Source organism: Melospiza georgiana, chromosome 16 (genome assembly GCF_028018845.1).
Source record: "Melospiza georgiana isolate bMelGeo1 chromosome 16, bMelGeo1.pri, whole genome shotgun sequence".
In the NCBI taxonomy this organism is placed as follows: Eukaryota; Metazoa; Chordata; class Aves; order Passeriformes; family Passerellidae; genus Melospiza; species Melospiza georgiana.
Genome location: NC_080445.1, coordinates 972,895 through 995,589, shown reverse-complemented (window position 1 = coordinate 995,589; position 22,695 = coordinate 972,895). Strand labels below are relative to the sequence as shown.

General features: G+C 50.7%; 1 protein-coding gene across 2 annotated transcripts in view; it reads right to left on the bottom strand.

Annotated features, from left to right (window-relative positions):
• The window catches only part of ARHGAP17 (Rho GTPase activating protein 17), a 41,049-nt gene extending 18,390 nt beyond the window's left edge, over window positions 1-22,659 (bottom strand). For both annotated transcript variants that reach the window (XM_058035193.1, XM_058035192.1), the window contains exons 1-4: window positions 22,582-22,659; window positions 5,082-5,121; window positions 1,495-1,599; window positions 320-396 (exon numbers count right to left, since the gene is read on the bottom strand). In XM_058035193.1, the coding sequence (XP_057891176.1) occupies window positions 320-396; window positions 1,495-1,599; window positions 5,082-5,121; window positions 22,582-22,634 (275 nt within the window). In that variant the 5' untranslated portion in view covers window positions 22,635-22,659. The remainder of the gene's footprint in view (window positions 1-319; window positions 397-1,494; window positions 1,600-5,081; window positions 5,122-22,581) is intronic.
• Between the last annotated feature and the right edge of the window lie 36 nt (window positions 22,660-22,695).

Below are 22,695 nucleotides of genomic sequence, written 5' to 3'. Positions count from 1 at the left end.
AAAATGCAGTTTAATTGTAGAATACACAACATTTTAAACTTCAAATGGAGATGATATTTCTACTAACCCACAAAGAAAAAAGCCATTTTAAAAGCTTTTATGATAGCAGAGAATCCTCTGTAATGCAATTCAGCCTAAAGCTTGTCCCCAGACCATTCCAGAAAAACTGCTTGCTCACAGTTCCTCCCTTTGGATTAGAGAAACTAGAAATATTAAGTTTTATTAGACTGAAACCAGCCTTTGTGCACCCAGAGGTTCTAATTGGAGGCCTGCAGCAATGAGATGTCAGACAGCAATCAGTGAAAAGGCAAACACTTACCCCAGCAGAGTTTCATCACTCAGCTGGATGGAGCCCTCCTGCATGTTCTGAGCCAGGGCTGTGAGAGGAAGCTTTTTCTGTGGAACACAAGGAACAGTGCTTAGCTTGCTGCTGCTCACTCTTTCCAGCACATCCCCTCTCAGGTTCTGCTCCCCTTCCATATGGTTTCTATTACACAAACACAGCTCATTCCTGGACTCCAGGAAAATGCCAAGTCACAACAAGTTTTGAGCCCCAGGACTCCTGTTCTCAGACACTCTGAAAAGCACTTTGCTCTCAGTTTTAGCTGGAACCACTGGCCCAAAGCATATCTCAGGCACTGCCAAGGAGAGATAAACAGCTTAGAGCTGAGATTTGAGCACCCAGCTTGTCACCTCTCTCTGCTATGTGCCCCTGCTCCAGGTCTGTTACTCAATAAAAGGAAAGTGTGAATGTGAATTCTTTCTGGCTCAGATGCTCTAAGAAAACCCAACTACAGCATTGCTGAGGAGGGCAGAACCAAACGTGTACAGAACAGCATTTCCAGCCAGCTCAGCTGCCAGGGCAGCTCCAGACCTGAGGAGCTGGGGCAGAGCTGCAGAGCTGCAGTTGTCTCTCCTGGCTGGGACAGAGCTGCAGAGAAAGCTGCAATTGTCTCTCCTGGCTGGGGCAGAGCTGCAGAGCTGCAGTTGTCTCCCCTGGCTGGGGCAGGAGAGCCCCCAGCACCCAGCAGGGACATGAGGTGTCCTGGCACTGCTGAGCTGCTCCAGGCTGTGCTGGGGTGGGCTGGCACTGGGCTGGCACTGGAGTTTCACTGGGATGTCACTGAGGTGTCACTGGGGTTTAACTGGACTGTCTCTGGGATTTGACCAGGATGTCACTGAAGTTTCACTGGGCTGTCACTGGGGTATCACTGGGGTATCACTGGGGTGTCACTGGAGTTTCAATAGGGTTTCACTGGTGTTTCACTGGTGTTTCACTGCAGTGCCACCAGTGCCAGCAGCAAGCTGCCCTGGCAGAGCCGCGCTGCCCTGGTGGCACCCTGGCACAGCCGTGGTGCCCTGTTGGCACTCTGGCACAGCCGTGCTGCCCTGGTGGCACCCTGGCAGAGCTGTGGTGCCCTGCTGGCACTCTGGCACAGCCGTGCTGCCCTGGCAGAGCCAGGCTGCCCTGGTGGCACCCCCAGCTGTACTCACGTGTCTCTTGTCGGGGTCAGTGCCATGCTGGCCCTGCAGGCAGGCAATCAGCCTCTTCTGGGCCAGGTGGCACACGGACCTCACGGCGTCCAGCCGCCTCTCGATCTGCTCAGCCACAGGGGAGGAAGGGAAAACAACACAAAAACCAGAAGTTATTTCCCTGGCCTCAGCAGAAAACCTTCCCTCTGTACCGCACGCAGCTCTGGGCTGCAGATTTCTCAAATTCTCCAGCTTACAAGAAGTGCAGCTGCTTAGGAGAAGTGCCTGACAGCAAAAATGCTTGGGGGGAAACTGAAATTGGTTTTTCTCTTCAGTGGCGCAGAGATTCACTCAGAGCTCACGGCACTGGAAAGTGGGAAAGGGAAAAAGCATTGCCCTGCTTGGCACAAGGCAATCAGGGTGGAATTTGGCATCTGAGATGAATGGCACATGCAGGTACCTGAGACACCAATTTAGAGAGAAAACTGTGGGAAAACTCATCTTTGTCACTGTGACCTTGTGAAGCAGGTGCTGGAGACAAACCTGGACTCCAAGCTCCTCCTGCACGTCCTTCCCTGGCTCTTAAACACAAGGACACAGCTCCCACATGCTGAGCAAAACAGAATTTCCAGGGAGAGACTACTGAGGTTCAAATGGGATGGGGAATTAAAAAATAGGAGTCAAAGCCCAAACAAGAGCTCTGTTCATCAGCATCTAATTCAAACATGGCTTAATACACAGCCTGTGAATAGGACAAATATATACACGATAAACTGTTCTTTTAAGGGATTTTAAGCAAGGAATTTGGACTATTTTATTTCAAAGAACACCAAAAACAAACACAGAGATGAGCAGTGGGACAGAACTGCTCGTGGCACTGAGTTCTCTGTGCACAGCACCCAAAGAATGCTGTTTATCTGCATTTTGATGACTCACCAAGAATAACAGGAGGCCCTTTGGAATGGGTTCTATTTAAAAAGCAAGGGGAAAAAAAAGTAGATTTCATCTGTAGAAATAATCTGAACAGATTCCAGTTTTTGATACAGCTCTAAAATCACTTTTATTATATTTTCGGGAGGGCAAAATGAACCCAAGTTGAAGTGCTCAAAACGATCAGTAGAAATCCATTAGGGTAGAAAAAGCTGCAGAGAAACTGCCCAGAGATTTCTCTGAGAGCACAAGGCTCTGCCTTTTATCTACAGAGTGTGCAACAACAAATCCAAAATTAAATCCAGGTGGGAAAAGCCCATAAGGAGATCAATGAACAAGCAGGTATTGTTTGTGCTCTATTGGTGCAGATAAGATTATTCACTTCTGTTGTGTTATAACCAAAATGAAATCCTGGAATGGTTTGGGGTGGAAGGGACCTTAAATCCCATCCAGGGCCAGGGACACCTTCCACTGTCCCAGGTGCACCAAGCCCTGTCCAGCCTGGCCTTGGGCACTGCCAGGGATCCAGGGCTGCTCTGGGCACCCTGTGCCACCTCACAGGGAGCAAACAGCACCACCACACTCTAAACCATCCGTTTGCTACAGGACAATTCACTTTGCAAGGCCAGGCAGTGAGAAGCTCTGACGCTGAGCACAGGGTGTCCCACACGTGGAGCAGGTGCCACCTGGGGCTGAGGCTCCTCTGAGCCCCTGGCACAGCTGGGCAGCCCTGCCTGGGGCTCCTTGGAAAGCTCTGCAGCTGCCAAGGCTCTTTGCAGGCACGCTGAGCTGCAGGGAGGGCACACGCCTGACAGCAGGAACGCGACCCCACAATTTCAGCCCTGCCCTCTGCTCTCTGATCTGCCCTCTAGGGCAGAGATGGCAAGAACACCACAAAGGGCATTAATCTCCTCCAAGCCACCTCTGCAGTGACAGTGTGACCCAGGGGCCACGCTGTCTGTCCCCTCAGGCCATCCCCAGAGTACAGAGCATCACACAATTGCTTTATTATCTGCCACGGGGCCGTGCCAGAAAGCAGGGCTATTGTACAGGCCTTTGGAGCACTGAATTATAGCCCTTGTCTTCAGATGAAACACACTGAACAGACACTTGAAACGGAGCACAGCCCTTCAGAAAACAGAACAAAAAAAAGCTGTAACAATCCTGTGGCAAAGCTTGGGCTAAATATAAAAAAGCCCAAGCGTGAGCCATGTTTGTGAAGTGAGCAGCACCATGTTTCCAAACCCGTGGGTTAGATAAGAGCCTCCTGCCCCTGCTCAAGCCCCCAAGAGCAAACAAACAAGTGAGTAAATTCTTCCACTTGGGTGTAGCCAGGCTGCTCGGGGCCTGGGAAAGCCTTGCTTGCAAAATTTTTTTGGCAACGAGCAGCAGAGCTTTTGGCTTTCACTTCTTGTTACTATTCTGCAGCTAAGCAAGAAAGCAGCTGAGCTCTCACAGGCTACCAAGGTGTTTAACATCTTTGTGCCTCTGAGCTGCACACCTCCTCAGGAATTAGCAACAGAATGTCAGACTGGGAAGGTATTTTTAGTCAGATTGGGAAGGTATTTTTAGTTTAAATAAAGCAACCCCCTGAAAAGGGGGTGAAATGTTTCGGGTCACCATTACACTGGCACAGGTGCCCAGAGCAGCTGTGGCTGCCCCAAGGCCAGGCTGGAGCAGCCTGGGACAGGGGAAAGTGTCCCTGCCATGGCAGGGGTGGCACTGGGTGGGCTTTAGGGTCCCCTCCACCCCAACCAGTCTGGGACTCTGTAATTCTGGGTATTTGAGCTGAATTCATGTCTGAAGGCTGACACACTCCCTCAGCTGCCTCCTAAACCAGAGGCACCTCCATCACCTGCCTGACCTCCCTGCTCCACCTGCAGGCCCTGAGCTCAGGCTGAGGTGCTCTTTGATGAACCAGAAATGAGCACCACACTGAGTCCAGCAGCAGCCAGCCTGACTTCCCTCCCTGATTCGTGTTCCTTTCACAGACCCTTCACAGAGAAATAGGGGAAGACAGCTATGTGGGACAAGTCTGCAGGCAAGTCTGCTCCACGGAATCAGTCACCCCTGCTAATGTGACAGTTGCAGCCTCAATTCCACCATGAGAGTCGTGTTTGATGAGATGATAAATCTGCACAGAGATGACAAGTCTGCAAACAAATCGATGTCAGCATGACAAATCTGAGAACAAGTATCACAGCTAAACAAGAAGCATTTGTACACTCACTTCAAGCAGTAACAGACTCTATTAGTGAGCAGTTGGGAGGATTTCTCTGCCCCTTCTCTTAAGGCCCAGTTGATGTGTCCAGGTGAAAGCAGTGAGGACAGAAACCAGCTGTGGCCAGCAGGGTTTCCTCATCCTCATCCTCCCCAGCCAGACTGGCACATCACCAGCACCAATGGCTCCTGGGCTCAGCAGGCCTGTTCATCTCATTAAAAGCAGGAGTGGTTCCTCCTCCACTCTACCAAGCTATGTGACTGCACTCAGAAACAGAAATAACTGAGTTTTTCTACTCAAAATGTACCTGTTATTTCAGGTGCTGTAAAGTCAAGGATCTCCAGGGTTCCATCCCTGACATGTGCAGTATTTCTCCCCACATCGGGTTCTCCACAAACCTCAGAAAGCTCACACATCACAGCATTAAAAAAGATACATATGAAGCATGTTACAATACCTGCAACAGGTCTTCACTGAGCACCTCTGTTCTCTCAGCCCTAAGGGAGGAAAAAAGACAATTGTCAGTCAACTGGCATGTTCAGGGTCACAGATTGCCTCAATAATTCCAATAAAACTTGCTCAGTTCCAAGTTATGGCCCCATAACTGCAAACAGCACCATGTTCACCTGTCCCAGGAGGTTTGGGAAACCCTGACACACAAAGCCTGCAGCACAAATCCACTGCACAAGCACCAAATGGTGATTCCAACTGCACACAGAATAACCCCATGCAAACTGGGTCAATGCACCTTCACCAAGCCCCAAATGGTGACTCCAACTGCACATGGAACAGCCCAAACTGAGCCAGTGCATCTGAACCACTGCACCAAGCCCCAAATGGTGATTGCAGCTGCACCTGGAACAGCCCAAACTGAGCCAGTGCACCTGAACCATTGCACCAAGCCCCAAATGGTGACTCCAACTGCACGTGGAATAACCCAAAGCAAACTGAGCCAGTGCACCTGAACCACTGCACCAAGCCCCAAATTGTGATTGCAGCTGCACGTGGAATAACCCAAACTGAGCCAGTGCACCTGAACCACTGCACCAAGCCCCAAATGGTGACTCCAGCTGCACATGGAACAGCCCAAAGCAAACTGAGCCAGTGCTCCTGACTGTACAGGAATATAAAGCCATGGGAAGAGCAGGGGAGGCACCATCCCCTCCCTGAGCTGGAGCACTAAAGCAGAGCTTTATCCCTCAAAGCAGTGGGGATGGCAGCCTGTAGCTCCCCACACACCCGGGCTTCAGCAGAAACCCCCATCCCCTCATCCTGCTCAGCTCCCAGCACTGAACAGAGGCTCTGGGACCTGACAGGCTCAGCAGAATGAATGGCATTGCCAGGAAAGGCTGCCTGCCACAGAACAGCCCTGCTGGCTCCCACACACTGCCAAAGGCTGCAGACACACTGCTGTGTCTGTCCCTGCACACACCTCACACCCTGCCAGCCCAGCTCAACAAACTGAAATTGTTCAATGCTGACACAGGTTTATTTGTTGCTGGCTCTGTGGCTCTAGCAGTGATTGAGTTTCCCTCCGCCAGGCGTATAAAATAAAGATAAATTCAGTTTCCCCAATCTCTCCTCCCTGTGCTCACCGTTACTACACATCTACACCAGGGAGCACTTGGAGGGACTCCAGCACACTCTCTTCCTGTTCTGAGAGTTTCCCCTGCTGCTGCCAGAGTCCCTCAGCCACTCCAGCCTTTATCAGCCCCTGCAATCTGTCAAATAACCCACTGCAAACCCGGCACGCACAGCAAGCTCGAGTTCCTGATCAGCCCTCAGCAGATGAACGTGCCAAAAGCCTCCAAGGACAGGATTCCTCTAGGTTTGGGTTGGTGCTTTTAAAGCATTTATTTGAATTCAATTTCACAGCACATTATCTGCTTCAACTAGTTGTGAACCATAAGGTGTTTAATAATTAAATGCCAGAATAAAGCAAAAGCTGAGAGCCTCAGCCAGACTCAGACAAAAGCAGCTGAAATACTCTGACAGCACTGCAATATTTATTTGTTGAGGAAAACACAGACAAGATTGATAAACTTTTCTGCCACCCAAACAGAAACATTTCATCTGACGGAAATGACATCCTGTTAGAGAGCAATTATTTATACTTATTATTAATATATTTATATTGTATCACTGCATAACCCACCCAGCTGCAACCACAACTTTAATTCAAACCCCCTCAAACATTAGAAGAGAGCTTCCATACAACTTTAGAGTAATATACAGTTTGATCTCTCCTTCCTTTTCCCCAGGATGTTCTATCAACTGGGGTAAATGGTGGCTCAGTACTGGGCCAACAGAAGTTTGCTCCCAGTTTAAATGTTGTTACCCACATACTATGGATAATTTGTGAAGTGCAAAATAATTGTATTTCTTTTTCTCAATTGTATTTTATTTCTCAAATAATTGTATTTATTTTTGTATTTCTTTTTCTCAAACTGATGTGGTTTCTGCAGGCCCAGAGCCCCCGTGGGACAGTGCAGGTGTGGATGCTGGCCCAGCCCTGGTGGCAGCAGGAGCAGGGCCAGGCCAGGCAGGGCAGAACAGCCCCTGCTGCTGATGTCAGGCTCGGAAATGCAGCCAGGGAAAACCTCACCCTTCCTGCAGGCCCACATTCCACCTTTAATAAGGAAGCCAAGGAAGAGCCACTAAATAATGTTGTTCTTCAGTGATCACAACCATGAAAAAGAAAACAGCTCTGTGATAGCAGCCAGCCCATCTCCTCTCTGCACAGGGGAAAGCAGCAAACCATCAAAGGGACCTGGCTTCCTTGGCAGTAACCTCTGTCTCCCTGGAATTAACCTCTGTCTCCTGGAATTACAGGTATGACCAGTTTGAAGTTTCCATCCAACTGCAACTTCGAGGGATGCTAATTCCTTCTGCCAGCTAACCAGGGAAGCAGCAAACTCCTACACAAGATCAGATTTTCTTTTTCGCTGCTAAACTTCTGTCCCCAGCCCTTGCTAGGGTTTATTTGCACGCTATCTAACCGAAGCAGTGAAGAAATCCCTGGGAATGCTGGATTGGGCACACAGGGCGGGCACCCCAGCTGCAGCACAGCACAGGCTTCAGGTGCCCAAACCCCAAATACCTGCTGTGCTCTGCTGGAGCAGAATGGAGCTGCTCCCCTGGGAAAGGAGCCCTGAGAGCTGGAGCTGCTCTGCTGCACCACAGAACCCTGACATGAACCAGCTGGCACTGAGCTCTCAGGGCAGCAGTGCCTTTAACAGACCGATTGTAAAAAACACAAGGGAACAATCGTTTGTTATGGCTGCAATAATCCTCTTAATGACAAATGGGATAAAAGTACTGAACTCTGTGAAAGCAGCACTTCAGGCTGGCAGCAGGGCAGGCTCTGAGCACAGCACAGCTGCCAGGCTCAGCCAAAGCCCTGGGCAGAGCCAGCCGTGCCCCCATGGTGCCAGGGCACTGAGAAACTCATTTCTAACAAAACTCTTGCTTCTTCAGGCAAATTTTCTTTTCAAGACAGTAAATACAGTACTTAGCACGAAACAGGATATGGGACAGAAATGCTGGTGCCATTTCCTACCTGTGGGTGGCATGGCCTTAACTCACTCCAAGCAAAAACCCAATTGGTTTCACAGGGCAAGACTGTACCTTTTTATTCTAGACATGTTAATCACAATGCTTTGGCTGGCTGTGACATTGTAAAACTGCATTCCATGTGCCCCTAACTGACCTCCTGTCAGAGTGCTTTATGGAATCATTCCTTTTAATTCCCCTTCCTTTTTCCCTCCTTTCTGACCCAGCCTGAAGCCCAGCCCAGCCACGGGGCTCTGCTGCAGCCCAAAGCCTGGCTCTGCCCAGGCAGGGTGGGCAGGACAGCTCCCAGCCCACAGGTTAAAACCTCAGTCATTTGCCCCCAAAACGACTGGGCCATTTTGCAGCTCCTTCACATTTCCAGGCCAGAAGTCTTCTCTGCACATCTGGAAAGAGCAGATGGGAATCCCTGAGAAAAAAAGTGTTTATCTTCCACCAGGAAAGAATTTACATTTCCATGTATAATGCTTCATCTAAAGAGTGTCTGAGTGCCCCCTGGTCCTGCCCATCACTGGGGGGGCATCAGCACTGAAGCAGGGCTGATCTCCAAGGCAGGTGAAAGCCACAGAACCACTGCAAGAGACATTTCACAGGGGCTGGGGGAATCCCTCTGTCAGACAGAGGAAGGAATTCCTCCCTGGGAGGGTGGGCAGGCCCTGGCACAGGTGCCCAGAGCAGCTGTGGCTGCCATGGATCCCTGGCAGTGCCCAAGGCCAGGCTGGGCAGGGCTGGGGCAGCCTGGCACAGTGGGAGGTGTCCCTGCCATGGCAGGGGTGGCACTGGGTGGGCTTTGAGGCCCCTTGCACCCCAAACCCTTCCAGGACTCTGAAGGGCTGAGCAGGAAGGAAGCAGAGCTAACCTGCCCCATGAGCCATGAAGCCCTGGCCAGCGACAGCAGCAGCAGTGACTCAGTGGCAATGCCACCGAGGAGACCCAGCCCGAGTCAGCCACAGCTGGGCAGGGCACGGCCCTGGCAGAGGTGATGCCAGGGCAGGGCAGGGACAGCTCTCAGCCCTGGAAAGGTTTCAGTGGCAGCAAGGAGACATCCACCCAAGCTGGAGACAGAGCCACGGCCAGCCTGCCCTGCCGGGTGGTTTCTCCTCAAACAAAGCTGTGTTTGTTACCAGGAGGAGCCGGCCCAGCCTCTGGTGAGGTAACACCGAGCACCTTGGCGGGCTGGCAGCACATCCTGCCTGCTCTCCACATACAATAGGCAGCACTTGCTGCCAGGAAAAATGAAACCATCGGCAGCTCTGCTCCAAAACAAGGGATCCACAATTAGATGATAATTTCCCTTCAAAGAGGTTTGCTTTTCTGACACTCACCAAGACAAACTCCACAGAAAATACAACTCCAAGGTGTTTCAGGACCAAGTCACTCCTGCCTCTTTGATCTTAGGCTAATTTTTGAATGGAAACCAGCATGACCCAAGGTAAACATCAACATTCTGAAGTGGGTTTCAAACGTTCAAAAATAACTCAGAGAACGCTGTCAGGTGTTAGTCACCATCACTTTCAGTATTAGTATTCAGCGAACACCACAAGCCAGCCATTAGCACAATTTAGTTTGCCCCCTACTCTCATTTTTCACCCCATTTAAAAATGTAAGCTTCTGTGCATGTATTAAAATGGATTTAATTGTAAATGTGGTGAGCACTGATGTTTCAGTGATACAGAAATCCCACCAAAGGCTGTTCTGGAGCTCACCCACCAGCTGCAGCTCCTGTGCCTCCAGTCCTTTAAAAATGGTGCATCACCTCCAAATCATTCCAGTGATCCAAACACCTCAGAGCTGCACAACTACAGCTCAGGCCTCGGGGAGCAGGTACAGAAAGATTTCTGCTGCTCTGCCTTCCTTCTTTATGCTCTGAACTGAGCTCCCCATCAGCCTGTGCCCGGTCACTGCCCAAGCTCAGCTCTGATCTCCCGCAGCCCAGCCCTGGAGTGGAGCTGGTGCTCTGCTGAGAGGCAGAGCAGGCTGCAGGGAGCAGATATCATCTTGGCAGGAGAGCTGAGAGCTCCCGAGCAGGGCAGGGAAGCCCAGGACAGGCTCTGCACAGGAGGGGACTGGAATTCCTGCCTGGTGAAATGGATCCGAGGCCGGGCTCCGGAGCCAGGCAGTAAATTTAGCCCTGGAGAACAAGCACAGCTCAAGCCAAATCCCATTTTCAGGCCACTCTGGGAGGGACAGGCGCTGCAGCAAGGCCCTGCACAGCCCCTCCCTGAGTGGTTTTAGTATCACACCTTGAGAGCTCCACCAGACACGGGGCAGCACTGGTGGGTTCAGTCCAGCAAAGCTGGGCTGGTCACCCTGAGCCACAGCACTGCAAATCTGAGACGGGTTTGAGCTGAACTTTCTACAGGCAAAAACACAACTGTGGTCTGAAAGCAGGAGCCCATTCACAGCAGTTTTGTTTGAGGGAAAGAAGCCGTGTTTCAGTGAGCAGCCTGATGAGTCCAACAGCTTGTAAACCTCTGGGTGCAAATACAGATTTATAATTCAGTAAATTGTAAATCCAATTGCTTCCAATCACCTGCTATCCCAGCAAACCAAACACTGACTGCTCACCATACCTGGGACAAAATATTCTTTTTGACTCTGAAAAACCCAAAACCTCCATCAGGTAAATACCAATGTGACTTCTTCTACAAAGTGCATTTGATGGTGAAACTATTAACAGCTTCTGAAGGAAAGGCAAAGTGCTGCTGCAGGGGATTAACATTCTAGCTGCTAAAATCTAGCTGTGGTCTCATATTTTGTTCCCCAAGAAAACAGTCCTATGACAAGTTGTCAAAATTAGTGACCAAAAAACCCCAAAGAACCTGAGACAAACTTTGTAAAGTTTCTGGTATAGCTTATGAAATGATGATGTATTTCCTATGCTTTGCTTTTCCCCCCCCTTCAGTACTACAATCTACATTCCTTATGCTATACTTTACTACAGAACTTGAGCTTTCCAAACATGTCAGTTTATTAACATAATTTATTTTAAGAAAAGCCCACAAACACACTCCACATCACGTCTTGGTTACTGTTTTTAATATTTAACTGCCAGGTATTTATTTACATTTAAAAGTTTATTCTCACACAAGGTCTCTCCCCAGCAAGAACAACCTCTTACTTATGCAGAAACATTCATGTAAAATTAGCTGGGTACAGTTCTGCTATAGGACACAGTCCAGAGAGCAATCTAAATAATTCCTGAACTGTTATTCCTCAATGTCAGGTGTAATTTTACATCCCCTGCATGCCAGCAAAGCAGCAGGTGCTGCCAGAGCAGGGATTCCTGTGCTCTGGGCCCCAGCAGCAGCTCCAGGTGAAATTTAACCTGGGCACCAGGAGCAAGAAATGATCCTGCAGCACCTGGGGCCAGCACCTGGCCAGGGCTGCTCACCTGGGCCCTGCAGGCACCAGGTGTGTGCCAGGGCCAGGCCAGGGCATGGAGCAGGGCTGGGCTGCCCCTCCTTCAGCTCCCCACAGCCTGTGTCCTGCAGGGACCCTGCCTGGGACTCTCCCCTTCCCAGATGTGAGCTGGGGGTCCCTCCAGCCCCCCCTGCCCCACGGTGGCTCAGGCTGGGGTCACATCCAGCACCCCAAAGTGCTCCCGGCTGCCAGGCCCTCTGCTTGGCACGGGCTGGGCAGCAGCACCAGCACAGGCTGCACAGGCAGATCTGTCCCTTTCAGCAACAGCAGCCGCTTAAGATCAGCTTAAACTGATAACGGAACTGCACCCCGGGGCTGGCATCGCATTGCCAGCAGGTGACATCAGCCGGCACGGCTGCTGCCACAAGGGGCCGTGCCCTGGCCAGGCAGGAGCATCCCCACTGCCAGCAGCGCCAGGGCTGGCCTGGATGCTGTAAAGGCATTTCCCACCCAGAGGGTGAGCTCCAGGACTGGGACAAAGGGAAGGGCAGCTGGAATCAGGCTGGCAGGGCTCTGGGCACCGAGGCAGCCACAGGTCTGAGCACAGCAGGAGGGCACAGGGACTGATAACAGGGGGCTCAGGGATTGATAACAGGAGGGCACAGGGACTGATAACAGGGGGCTCAGGGATTGATAACAGGAGGGCTCAGGGATTGATAACAGGAGGGCTCAGGGATTGATAACAGGAGGGCACAGGGACTGATAACAGGAGGGCTCAGGGATTGATAACAGGAGGCTCAGGGATTGATAACAGGAGGGCTCAGGGATTGATAACAGGGGGCTCAGGGATTGATAACAGGAGGCTCAGGGATTCCCCCTGTGCCTTTGGCAGCTCGTACATTTGAGTGAGTGCAGTTCCCTTGCCAAACCACCTGCTGACATGAGAACTCCTCCGCATGTGAAAAGGGAACTTTAAAAACTACCAAAACACCCTCCAACATCTCCTGAACTTCCCGGCAGATCCTGATTTCCACTCCAGCCACGACACAGGTGGATTAGCATCGACTCAAGCCATTTTTGAGCTTCATGATTTCTTTTCCCAGAAGTCTTGCATTGTTAATTGCTGGAAAGGGCTCCAAGAAGCAGCTCTGCCTTTTCCACAGACAAGCTTTCTACAGGACAGACGTGTCTGAATAGGAAAACTATGCACTACAGGAATGAACAAAATTCACTGAAGTGCTGAAAAAACCCTGGGCGTTTTTGTGTATTTGGTTCCTTTTTTTAAAAACTTTGACAAGACAAGGGGGGATGGCTTCATGCTGACAGCAAATAGGTTTAGATTAGATATTAAAAAGTGAGTTCTTCCCTGGGAAGGGGGTGAGGCCCCAGCACAGGGCACCCAGGGATTCAATGGCTCCAGTCTTGCAAAGTATCAAAAAACTCCAGGCCAGAAATTATTATTTCACTAAAGGTAACACTGCTCTTTTTTAATGTGTTGCCCAGCCTGATCTATTTTAAGTTTGGGGATTCACAAAACTGGCAAGAGAAAGCCTTGGAGAAGGAACCAAACTGAATCAACACAAGAAGCAAAACAAGGAAATGCAGAAAAGGCAGAACAATGAAGCAGGAATAGAAAGTCAGGCTGCAAAAAGGAGCTGGAAGCATTGACACAACAGCCAAAAGGCTGCAAGGGAATCCGGGATCTGCAGTTATGTAAAGTCAGCTGGGGACAAACCAGGCACTATTCCCTATGCCCACGGTTTCACAACGGAGCCTTTGCGCTGATTTCCTGATTAACAATTAATGGCTGAGCCCTTGATTGTGTTTCTGCAGGAGGAGGAGGAGGAGGAGGAGAGGCATCCCCGGGATCCCGCACGGCTCCTGCTCTGCTGCACTGCTGTAGCCTGGACACAGCACACACAGAGGCAGGAGTGCTGGGCATTGCCAGCCTGCCACACACAGAGCCAGGAGTGCCCATTGCCACCCTGCCATGAAACCCAGGGCTGCCATTGCCCCCCTGCCACACATGGCACACACAGAGGCAGAAGTGCTGGGCATTGCCAGCCTGCCACACACAGAGGCAGGAGTGCTGGGCATTGCCAGCCTGCCACACACAGAGCCAGCAGTGCCCAGCACCAGGGCTGCCACCCTGCACTGAAACCCAAGCCCAGCCTGTCTGGGGACAGCAGCAGCCCCACACCAAGCAGAGTTTATGATCCTGCACTCGCACGCACGCCCGGACCTGCTGTTACAAAAGCAGGATTACTCGAGCTGCCTGTGCTGTCCCACAAAGCCCAGCAGCTCAGAACACTTAATCTGCCTGTGAAACCACTCTGCAGCAGGGCACAGCAGCTCCGTGCTCAACCCAAAGGGAAGCTGCAAGCTCAGCTCACACGCTGGTTTCTCTGTGTGAGAATATCGGGTTTTTATCAGCTTCATTTCCTACAGAAAATGGAATTTTTAATCTGGGGATTGATGTTTCCTAACAATTGCTTGATATTTGTATGTGAAGAGTCTGCATTTGAATAACTGCTGTACGTGCCACAGCCATACCTCAGCTGTGACTTTTCAAACTGCCTGCAGGACAATTTATCTCCTAAAAACCAGCCCACCTTTGAAATTAAACTTTCCTGTCAGTGGCTAAAGCAGTTTTCTTAGCTTTAAACATGGAGGATGTGTTACCTGTGTGGACAACAGCATTTTCAGCTCTCACCATGACCTACCTTGTCTGTGCAATATCCAGCTGTATAAACTACCATTTTTCCTTTAATTAATTTTAAATTTCACTCTGGAAGCACCACTGGGATCCTGAGAAACCAGCGAAGTTGTGTATACGAAAGCTCAGTGCAGCAATGTGGAGCACGGGACAATCTGCAAGACAGAAGGAAAAACTCCTCCTGTATTGAGCCCCAAATGCCACGTGGGCACTCTGCACCCCTCGGATTCCTGCCCTGCAGCCGCTGCAGGACATCCCTGGCACTCTGCAGCGCAGTAACTGCAGCACACAACAATCCCTGTCCAGCAAAGAGGCTCCACCTCAGCCAGAGGAGCTGCGCTGACCTCACCCAGCTGGCCCGGGCTCCAGGAGCCTTTTCCTGGGGAGAATTGCACAAGGATCCCGACTGTCCTGTGGATCAGCCATGGAAGAGCTGAAACAGCTTCCAGCTCCAAGGTTCCAAGGCTATTTGCTAAGGAATACATTTTGATCAAACCCACAGAGTCCTGGAAGGGTTTGGGTTGGAAGGGACTGAGAATCGAGTTTAGCCTTCCAGACTGGTACCTACAACAAAGAGCCTGCAAAAAGGAATCTAGTACAGTAATCCATCCAAATCACTTGGTATGCCACCACCAGTGCTGTGAAGGCACCTGGCTCTGAGTTACTGAAATCAGACCTGCTTACCCAGTTACAGTGGTGTTTAATCAAACTGCCCTGGTTCCACATCAGAGCTGTGCCACGGCCAGCTGCTGCCCCAGACAGGCCCAGCACCGTGGGCTGGAGCCTCTCCTCAATGCTGAAAACCACAGCTACTTCATTGAAGTTACAGTTCTTTTCTTTCTAGAAACTGTGCAGAGTATTAGAAAACATTTCTAACTCACAAAGACACTTTTCATTTAACCCCTTCCTAGAGAGATCCTGTTGCTTGGCATTTCATCATTGCTAACACAACAACCTCTAACAAGCAGCTCTGGCCACAGATCCATTATCATAACCTTAAAATAACATGCAAGTGTCTAAGAAACACATTTGCCTTCATCAATTCCAAGTGTATCCCATTACAGCACCAGGCTGGAACAGACTCTTACATCACTTCTGGCTATTTTAGCAGATCAAATCATGACTATTTCAAGATTTTTACTCTGGGCATAACCTGATACTAAAATTATTCTCTCTGAAGAACCCCCATCAGACCAAGTGAGCATCAAGGAATCATCCATGGTGGGGATTACTTTGTTTATATGAATAAATATCAGGAGGAAAAGAGGCCCCTCCTGTGCCTTCAGCCAAGCCACTGCAGCAGATCCAGGGGTATTTTTCCCTCTCTGTGCCGTTGTGTCAGACACCAACCCCTGCACCCTGGATGCACCTAAAGCCCTTGGACAGCATCCCTTCCACTCCCCCAGCAGCTCCAGGCAGGAATGGTGACTCAGGCTCTGGTTTCGTGCTGGGGCAGAGCACAGTGTGCCAGCTCTGGCACTGCCCTTCCTGCTGCCCTGCACCTCAAACCCTCCTGGAGCCACCTGCACAGAAAGAGAACCCTCCATTCTTCATTTCAAGGCACTGTAAGCCAGGCTTTCTCCAGACAGAGGCTGCCTTTATCCCCACGCTGTCCTGACCCTGGCAGAACAGGGAGCTGCTGCAGCAGAGCAGATCCCAGGGTGTCTGTCTGGATTGTGAATATTTTATCAGCCCTCTCATCTGCTCCATCAGGCAGCAGCTCAAACACAGCCAAAGGAGAAGAGGACATGCATGCAAGAAGGCAACTAATACTACCCATATCCACCAGCTTGGAATCTTTTCATTTCTTTTTCTGCAACAAAAATCTCAAGTATTTTACCCACTACCCACTCAGCACCTGACATACAAAGTTATATAGTTACTTTTTCTTTTCGTTCTTTTCACCAGCAGGCTTTAGCTGGTTCCTACTGGAATTCACAACGATTTATTATTCAAGTAAACAAAATTTAGTTTGTTGTTTAGCTCTCTGTGGGAAAGAGAAGCTTTGGGCTGACCTGATTGTGGCCTTCCAGCACCTGAAAAGCTGATGAGAAAGATGGGGACAGACTGTTCACAGGGCCTGCAGTGACAGGACAAGGGGAAATGGCATCCCCAGGTTAGGGGGGACACTGAAGACATGGGGCTGTCAGATGGCACCCCTGGCTCAGAGCTGGGAAATGCCACCCACGGGATCCCTGGGCATCACCCTGCCCTGGCACCGCCCCTGGAGCTGGGCAAGGCATTCCCAGGTTTCATGTGGTCTGGAAGCACATCACAAGCCATGAGCCTTTCAAACTGAGGGCTGAGCAACCACTTACTCATTGATTTAAAACCTGCTGCTGCCCTTGTAAGGGTATGAGAGAGAAGTTCCTTAAAAACGCAAGGTAATTTCTGAAGTGTCTAATCTTCAGGACTCTTCATGACCTGGACTTTAAACATGAGATCATCTTGGCTCATGAGGAATTACAAGATCCTGATAAACTCCCTGCCTTTACAAAACCTAAAGGAAGCACCAGAAGCAGGCCAGAATACATTGTTTTCTTCCATTACATTGTTTTGTTCCCCATTTACAGACGGAACCCCTGGTGCTACCAGGGCTCCAGCACAGCAATCCAAGCTCAGCCTCACAGCTCTCCCTAGGCTCTCCACCCAGACAGAACACTGGAATAAACTCACTACAAACTCCTCACCTTCAGTACATCCAGGTGATTTTTCCTCTGCCTTCAGCAATCTGCTTTGAAGGGGACACGAATCAATGGGATTGACAGACATGCTCACAAAATCCAACCTAGACACAGCTTGGATCCAACTTCCAACATCCATTTCTGGAACGATTCCCAGAACCTGTGGTCTGTGACAGTCCCAAACCCCACGGGTGCCAAGTCTCACCACAAGCAGCAGTCCCAAACTGAACACAGAATAGCTGCTTTTCTATAACTGGAACTTTGTTCTGTCAGAAAAATCCAACTCCCAAGCTGCACAAGCCATTCCATTGTGTCCCAGGTCCCCAAAGGGTGCAGGAAACAGATAAATGCAGCGATATGGAAACTCTGTTGAGCCTGCTGGGATAACTGAGCTCTCTCCCTGCTCCCACCCCACGTGGAAACTCCACCTGGCTGCGTTCTGTGCCTGTGCAGAGCCCCCAGGGCAGCTCCTGCCCCACAGCCCCATCCCCAGATGTTTATTCCAGCTGTGACCCCTGGGCTGCCATTCCCACACTCTGCTCCCACCACGGCCTGAGCTGCAGCCCCAAACCCTGCTCAGGAACAGCATCCCCCTAATTAAATCCACCCAGACTCCTTTAAACCCATCATTGCACTCAGCTGCCATCCAGAAAAAGCTAATGCAATTTCCTAATTAGAGACCTGGAACTTCATTTGGAGATAAACAGGAAATGCTTAAGATAACGACTATAAACACTGAAATGAGATTTTTCTTTTCATGAGCACTCTGATGGAGACAAATGCCAACCTGTAAACTCCCTGTAAATATGAAATATTTCAACCCTGTTTACCCCTTCTTCAAATTCCTCTGCCAAACACAATGAGCATGCAAGTAAATAACACTCAGCAGATTTAACTTCTACTTAAGGATGTCTGGGTGAGCCAGAAGTTTTCAAGTACTGGGGTCATACTCAATTTCTTTCCCCCTCACAAAACTAGAAAAACATTAAAGAAGAAGTTCTTTGGTATTAAATGGCACTGCAGGGTTAATGTTATATTAATGGAAATATTGAGAGAGATGGATGCACTCTGGTTTTACCACCCTGGACACCTGAAAAAGTGAGTTTCAAAGTACTGTCAACACAACATGAAGAAGCAGAAAAACCTTCCTTAAGTAACAATAGGCAGAGCAGTTCTGGGAAAGACAAGAATCAATGAATAATGCTTTAGCAGGAAAAAAAAAAGGAATAATTTGGACCATCTATATTTCCCATGAAGTACTACTGGAAATGACTGCTTTCCAGCAGGTTTCCCATGTACAGACAAATGCAGGCAGCTCCTCCTTGTACAATATTTCAGTATCAGGCACTTGAACATAACTTGCTTTAATGTAATAATTATGTTACAACTCCAGTTCCAGCTCAAGACTCGGACATTGCCAAGTGGCTTGAAGAAACACTAAATATAGCTCAGCACAGTAACTTTTATGCAGGACATGAGCTATTAAAAGCCACGTTCCAAATCTCCTGGTGAGTCACAGCAATGCCATGAGTGCAGGGCCTGGAAAAACCTATTTGTACACAAGGAGTTGTATTTGGGCAGTGGGAAAGGAGCACAGAAGCTGCAGAAAGCCAGCCTCTTGCATAAAAGCAGAGCCTTCTGAGGCACTCTCTGGGCCCTTCCAGATTTCTAATTAGTCAGAGCTGCCTGTCCCTGGCTTAAATTACTGCAAGAGCCTCGGGGCAGATCGAGTATCTCTCCCAGCAAAGGCAGTAAGGAAATCCACCTGTCTGATCCTGGGTGACTCCACCAGCCCCAAACCTCCCCAGCAGTGTCTGGAACCATTTTTAATCAGAATGAGGGATGAAGGAAGAACCTGATGGCAACAACAGCAGCAGTCAGTCCCCAAGGCTGGAAGCCCAGCTCTGGAGATTGTCACAGCCTGAAATGCCATTAATTACCAACCTGAGCTCTGCAAGCAAACAGCACCATGCACACCTCTCCATGGGCTCATTCCTCATGGAAATTACTCAGCTATGTAGTTCAAATGCTTATTAGTGTATCAGTGCAAAGCTTTGATGACAATAGCTCTGAACATTTATTTTCATTAGGGATGACTGCAGCTACAAAGGAGAATATTCCCAAGCTTCTAATCAAATCTGTCTCCTTTGTAATTTACAAAAGGGTAAAAGGAAACCAAGACAAGCCCTTGTAGATGGGTGAAGAATTACTCTGCTGACATCAAACACAATGCCATTTAAATTCCTGGGCCCAACACTCAGGTGCTGTGCTGGAGTGAGGATCTGCTCAGGGAGCATCCCAAGGGAATGGGATCCCACCTTGTCAAACCTGTGAGACAGCACATCCCAAACCAGCCCCATCCCAGGGAATGGGATCCCACCTGCTCACACCTGGAACACAGCACATCCCAAACCAGCCCCATCCCAGGGAATGGGATCCCACCTGCTCACACCTGGGACACAGCACATCCCAAACCAGCCCCATCCCAAGGGCATGGGATCCCACCTGCTCACACCTGGGACACAGCAGATCCCAAACCAGCCCCATCCCAAGGGAATGGGATCCCACCTGCTCACACCTGGGACACAGCACATCCCAAACCAGCCCCATCCCAGGGAATGGGATCCCACCTGCTCACACCTGGGACACAGCACATCCCAAACCAGCCCCATCCCAAGGGAATGGGATCCCACCTGCTCACACCTGTGACACAGCACATCCCAAACCAGCCCCATCCCAGGGAATGGGATCCCACCTGCTCACACCTGTGAGACAGCACATCCCAAACCAGCCCCATCCCAAGGGAATGGGATCCCACCTGCTCACACCTGGGACACAGCACATCCCAAACCAGCCCTCACTGCTCTGTGCCCAGGCCAAGCTGCTCCCAGTGCATACAAGCCCTGGGCCTCCACAGAGATGAAGGTTTAGAGGAATTAGGACAGAAATCCCACCAAAAGCAATCCCAGCACGTGGCCCCTAAGGAATCACAGGCCGCCTGAAATTCATGGAGCTCAGAACTGAAGTTACTCCTTTCTGCTCCACTCCCTCCCCAGCTAATTTGTTCAGCCTAACTGCACTTTCCCAGCTGTCTGCGGCTGGATTGAGGATGTAGCTCAAGATAAAGCCAGCTCTGAGCTGGTTCCTCTGGCTGATCAGCCCTGTGCCCGCTGTGGGCACGATGCCACTTGATGGCAATGCACTAATTCAGCTGATGAGGAACTGATCATTTCCTGGCCAGCCCAGCCCTGCTTTTTGGGAATGATCCTGACTGGATGTGGGAGCCTTTAGGATGCCACGGGCACCAACACACACCAGGACTCCCAGTCCACCCCTCCAGCCAAGCCTGCCCTGAGATCACCTTGTGGTGCCACCTCCAGGGCCAGGCTGTGTCTCAGTCACCCTGCCCAAGCTCTGATATTTCACTTCTTAGGTTTCCCAGGGCTTGTGCTGCTCCCTTCAGCAGCACTGACAACAAATCTGTCCAATATACGAAATATAAAGTCCTCAGCAGCAGATTGAACACTTAAGGCAGCCAAGAACATCCATGAGATAATTGCTGCAAAATATTTAACACATCTATTAATTATTGTGGAATCCTGTTCCACTGAGCTAATCCCCTCTTTAATTAGTTTCCTACACGTATTTCATAACTCCATATAATTCCATCTGTGGACTCACAGCCTTCTCATCAATGCCATTCCTCAGCTTTGATGGAGCTCTTGCCCATCCTTTCTTATTTCCCATATTCAGGTGTTATTTCCCTGATGCCAGGTGTGCTATTTGGGGTCCAAGGCCCGGGATGGCAGCCCTGGAAGCAGGGCAGGAGGGGACAGCCCTTCCAAACACAGCACCAGGAGCTGCAGCAGCCAGGCAGGGATCCAGGGCATGGACCCCTCACACAGATCCCAAATTCCTCCTGGCAGCAGCTCCTTCCCTGCAGGGCCCTGGAACACTGAGCCACCACCTCTGCAGGCATTCACACACCCACAGGGATCCTCCTGATCCCCTCGTCCCATCCCAGTGTAAAAAACCAACAAAGGAGCTCTCCAGCTCAGCAGAACATAACACAACCCAACAGAACATAATACAACCCAACAGAACACATCCTACTGCCTGCAGGATCCTGCTGGATGTCTGTCATGTCTTCATGAGCCCTCACACCAAACCTGAAAGCCTCAGCCCTGACAGCTGGAAGTGAAACCTGTTAAAAGCCCTCCCTGCTAGGGGATTTCACTCTGGGGAACAAAATAAGGCCCTGGTGACTACAGGAATGCTTGACTAGCACATGAAATGTGAGCAATACAAAATAGTCATCATTAATGAATACCAAACATGTTAAACCAAATGACTCGGTGTCATTTCTGCAGCTTTTAATGAAAACCAACGAGAGCAGTGTAATTTTTAATGAAAACCAACGAGAGCAGTGTAATTTTTAATGGAAACCAACGAGAGCAGTGTCAGCACTTGAATGAAACCAGCCTGCCCTGCGTGCCCAGGGCACCCCGAGTCCATGGCCAGGTGTGGGGCAGGAACTGCCCAGCCACCACACCCAGTGCCCGGGCAAAGGTCAGTGCCAGGCTCCCCACCCTGGCTCCGTGCTGCCCTGCATTCCTGCGCACCCCGGGCCGCTGATCCTGCCCGGTACAGCCCGGATTGCTCCGCATTCCGCCCGGGATTTGCAGCTGGGGGCTGGCACACGCAGACAGGGAATGCCAGTAATCCCCCAACAACATAAAACACCCATTGATTCACGTGAAATGGGAACGGGAGGACGAGGCTGGTTAGGAAGTTGTTCCCTCTTTAATAGCAAAACAAACCTATTAAAAATCTCCTCCTTGGGCTTTTTAGCTGGCACACCTGCCCTGGGCTGTGTGGGCTCCAAGGAAAACAAACACCCGTGGAGGGAGTTCTTGGAAAGGAGGCCACCAAGACACAAACTCAGATAAACACTTTACACTATCAGCACCAGTACAGACTTTCAATTTAAACCCTCAATATAAGAACTGATTTTCCAATGAAATCCTTGCTAAAAGAGGAGGAAGTTTCTGCATTGGTTTCTGCCAGAGAAGCAGTGCGGTGACATTTGCATGCTGCGCTCGGGGACAGCCGCGGCTGCAGGGCACTTCCCTGTCCGGGCACAGATTTGTTACTGCCCGCTTGGGTCAAAAACCTCCCGAGTCGGACTCGGGCAGCTGGAACCCGATGGCAATTGTACCCACAGGGCTCCTGGTGGCTTTGATAAAATCACATCCTGGGAAGGCGAGCGAACTCCTGGGGAGGCACTCTCGGAGCGTTCTCAGATGGGAGAGAAAGCAGAAACGGGGCAAACACCTCGGCAGAGAGGAAACGAAAGGAAGCGAAAGGAAACGAAAGCCGCCGGGGCGCAGACAGGCAGCGCCCGATGCAAATGGCCCCGCGGGGCCGGGAGGGGCTCGGGACCCCCGAGAGCCCCCGGAGCTCCGGGACCCCGGCGTGGCTGCGACCCCGGGCGGGCGGGGCAGAGCCCGGCACGGCGGACCGAGCCTTCCCCCATGGCCCGCCGCTGCCGTAATCCCCCCGAGCCTCTCCCCCGAACGGCCCCGCAGCCCCCGCGCCCGGCCCGGCCCGGCGCCGCCGCCCACCTGCCCACGGTCTGGTTGGCCAGCTGCTTCATGCGATTGAACTGCTTCTTCATGGCGGCGGCCGCTGCCCCGGGCTGCCCGGGCCCCGCCGCTCTGCGCCGGCCGCCCCCGGCC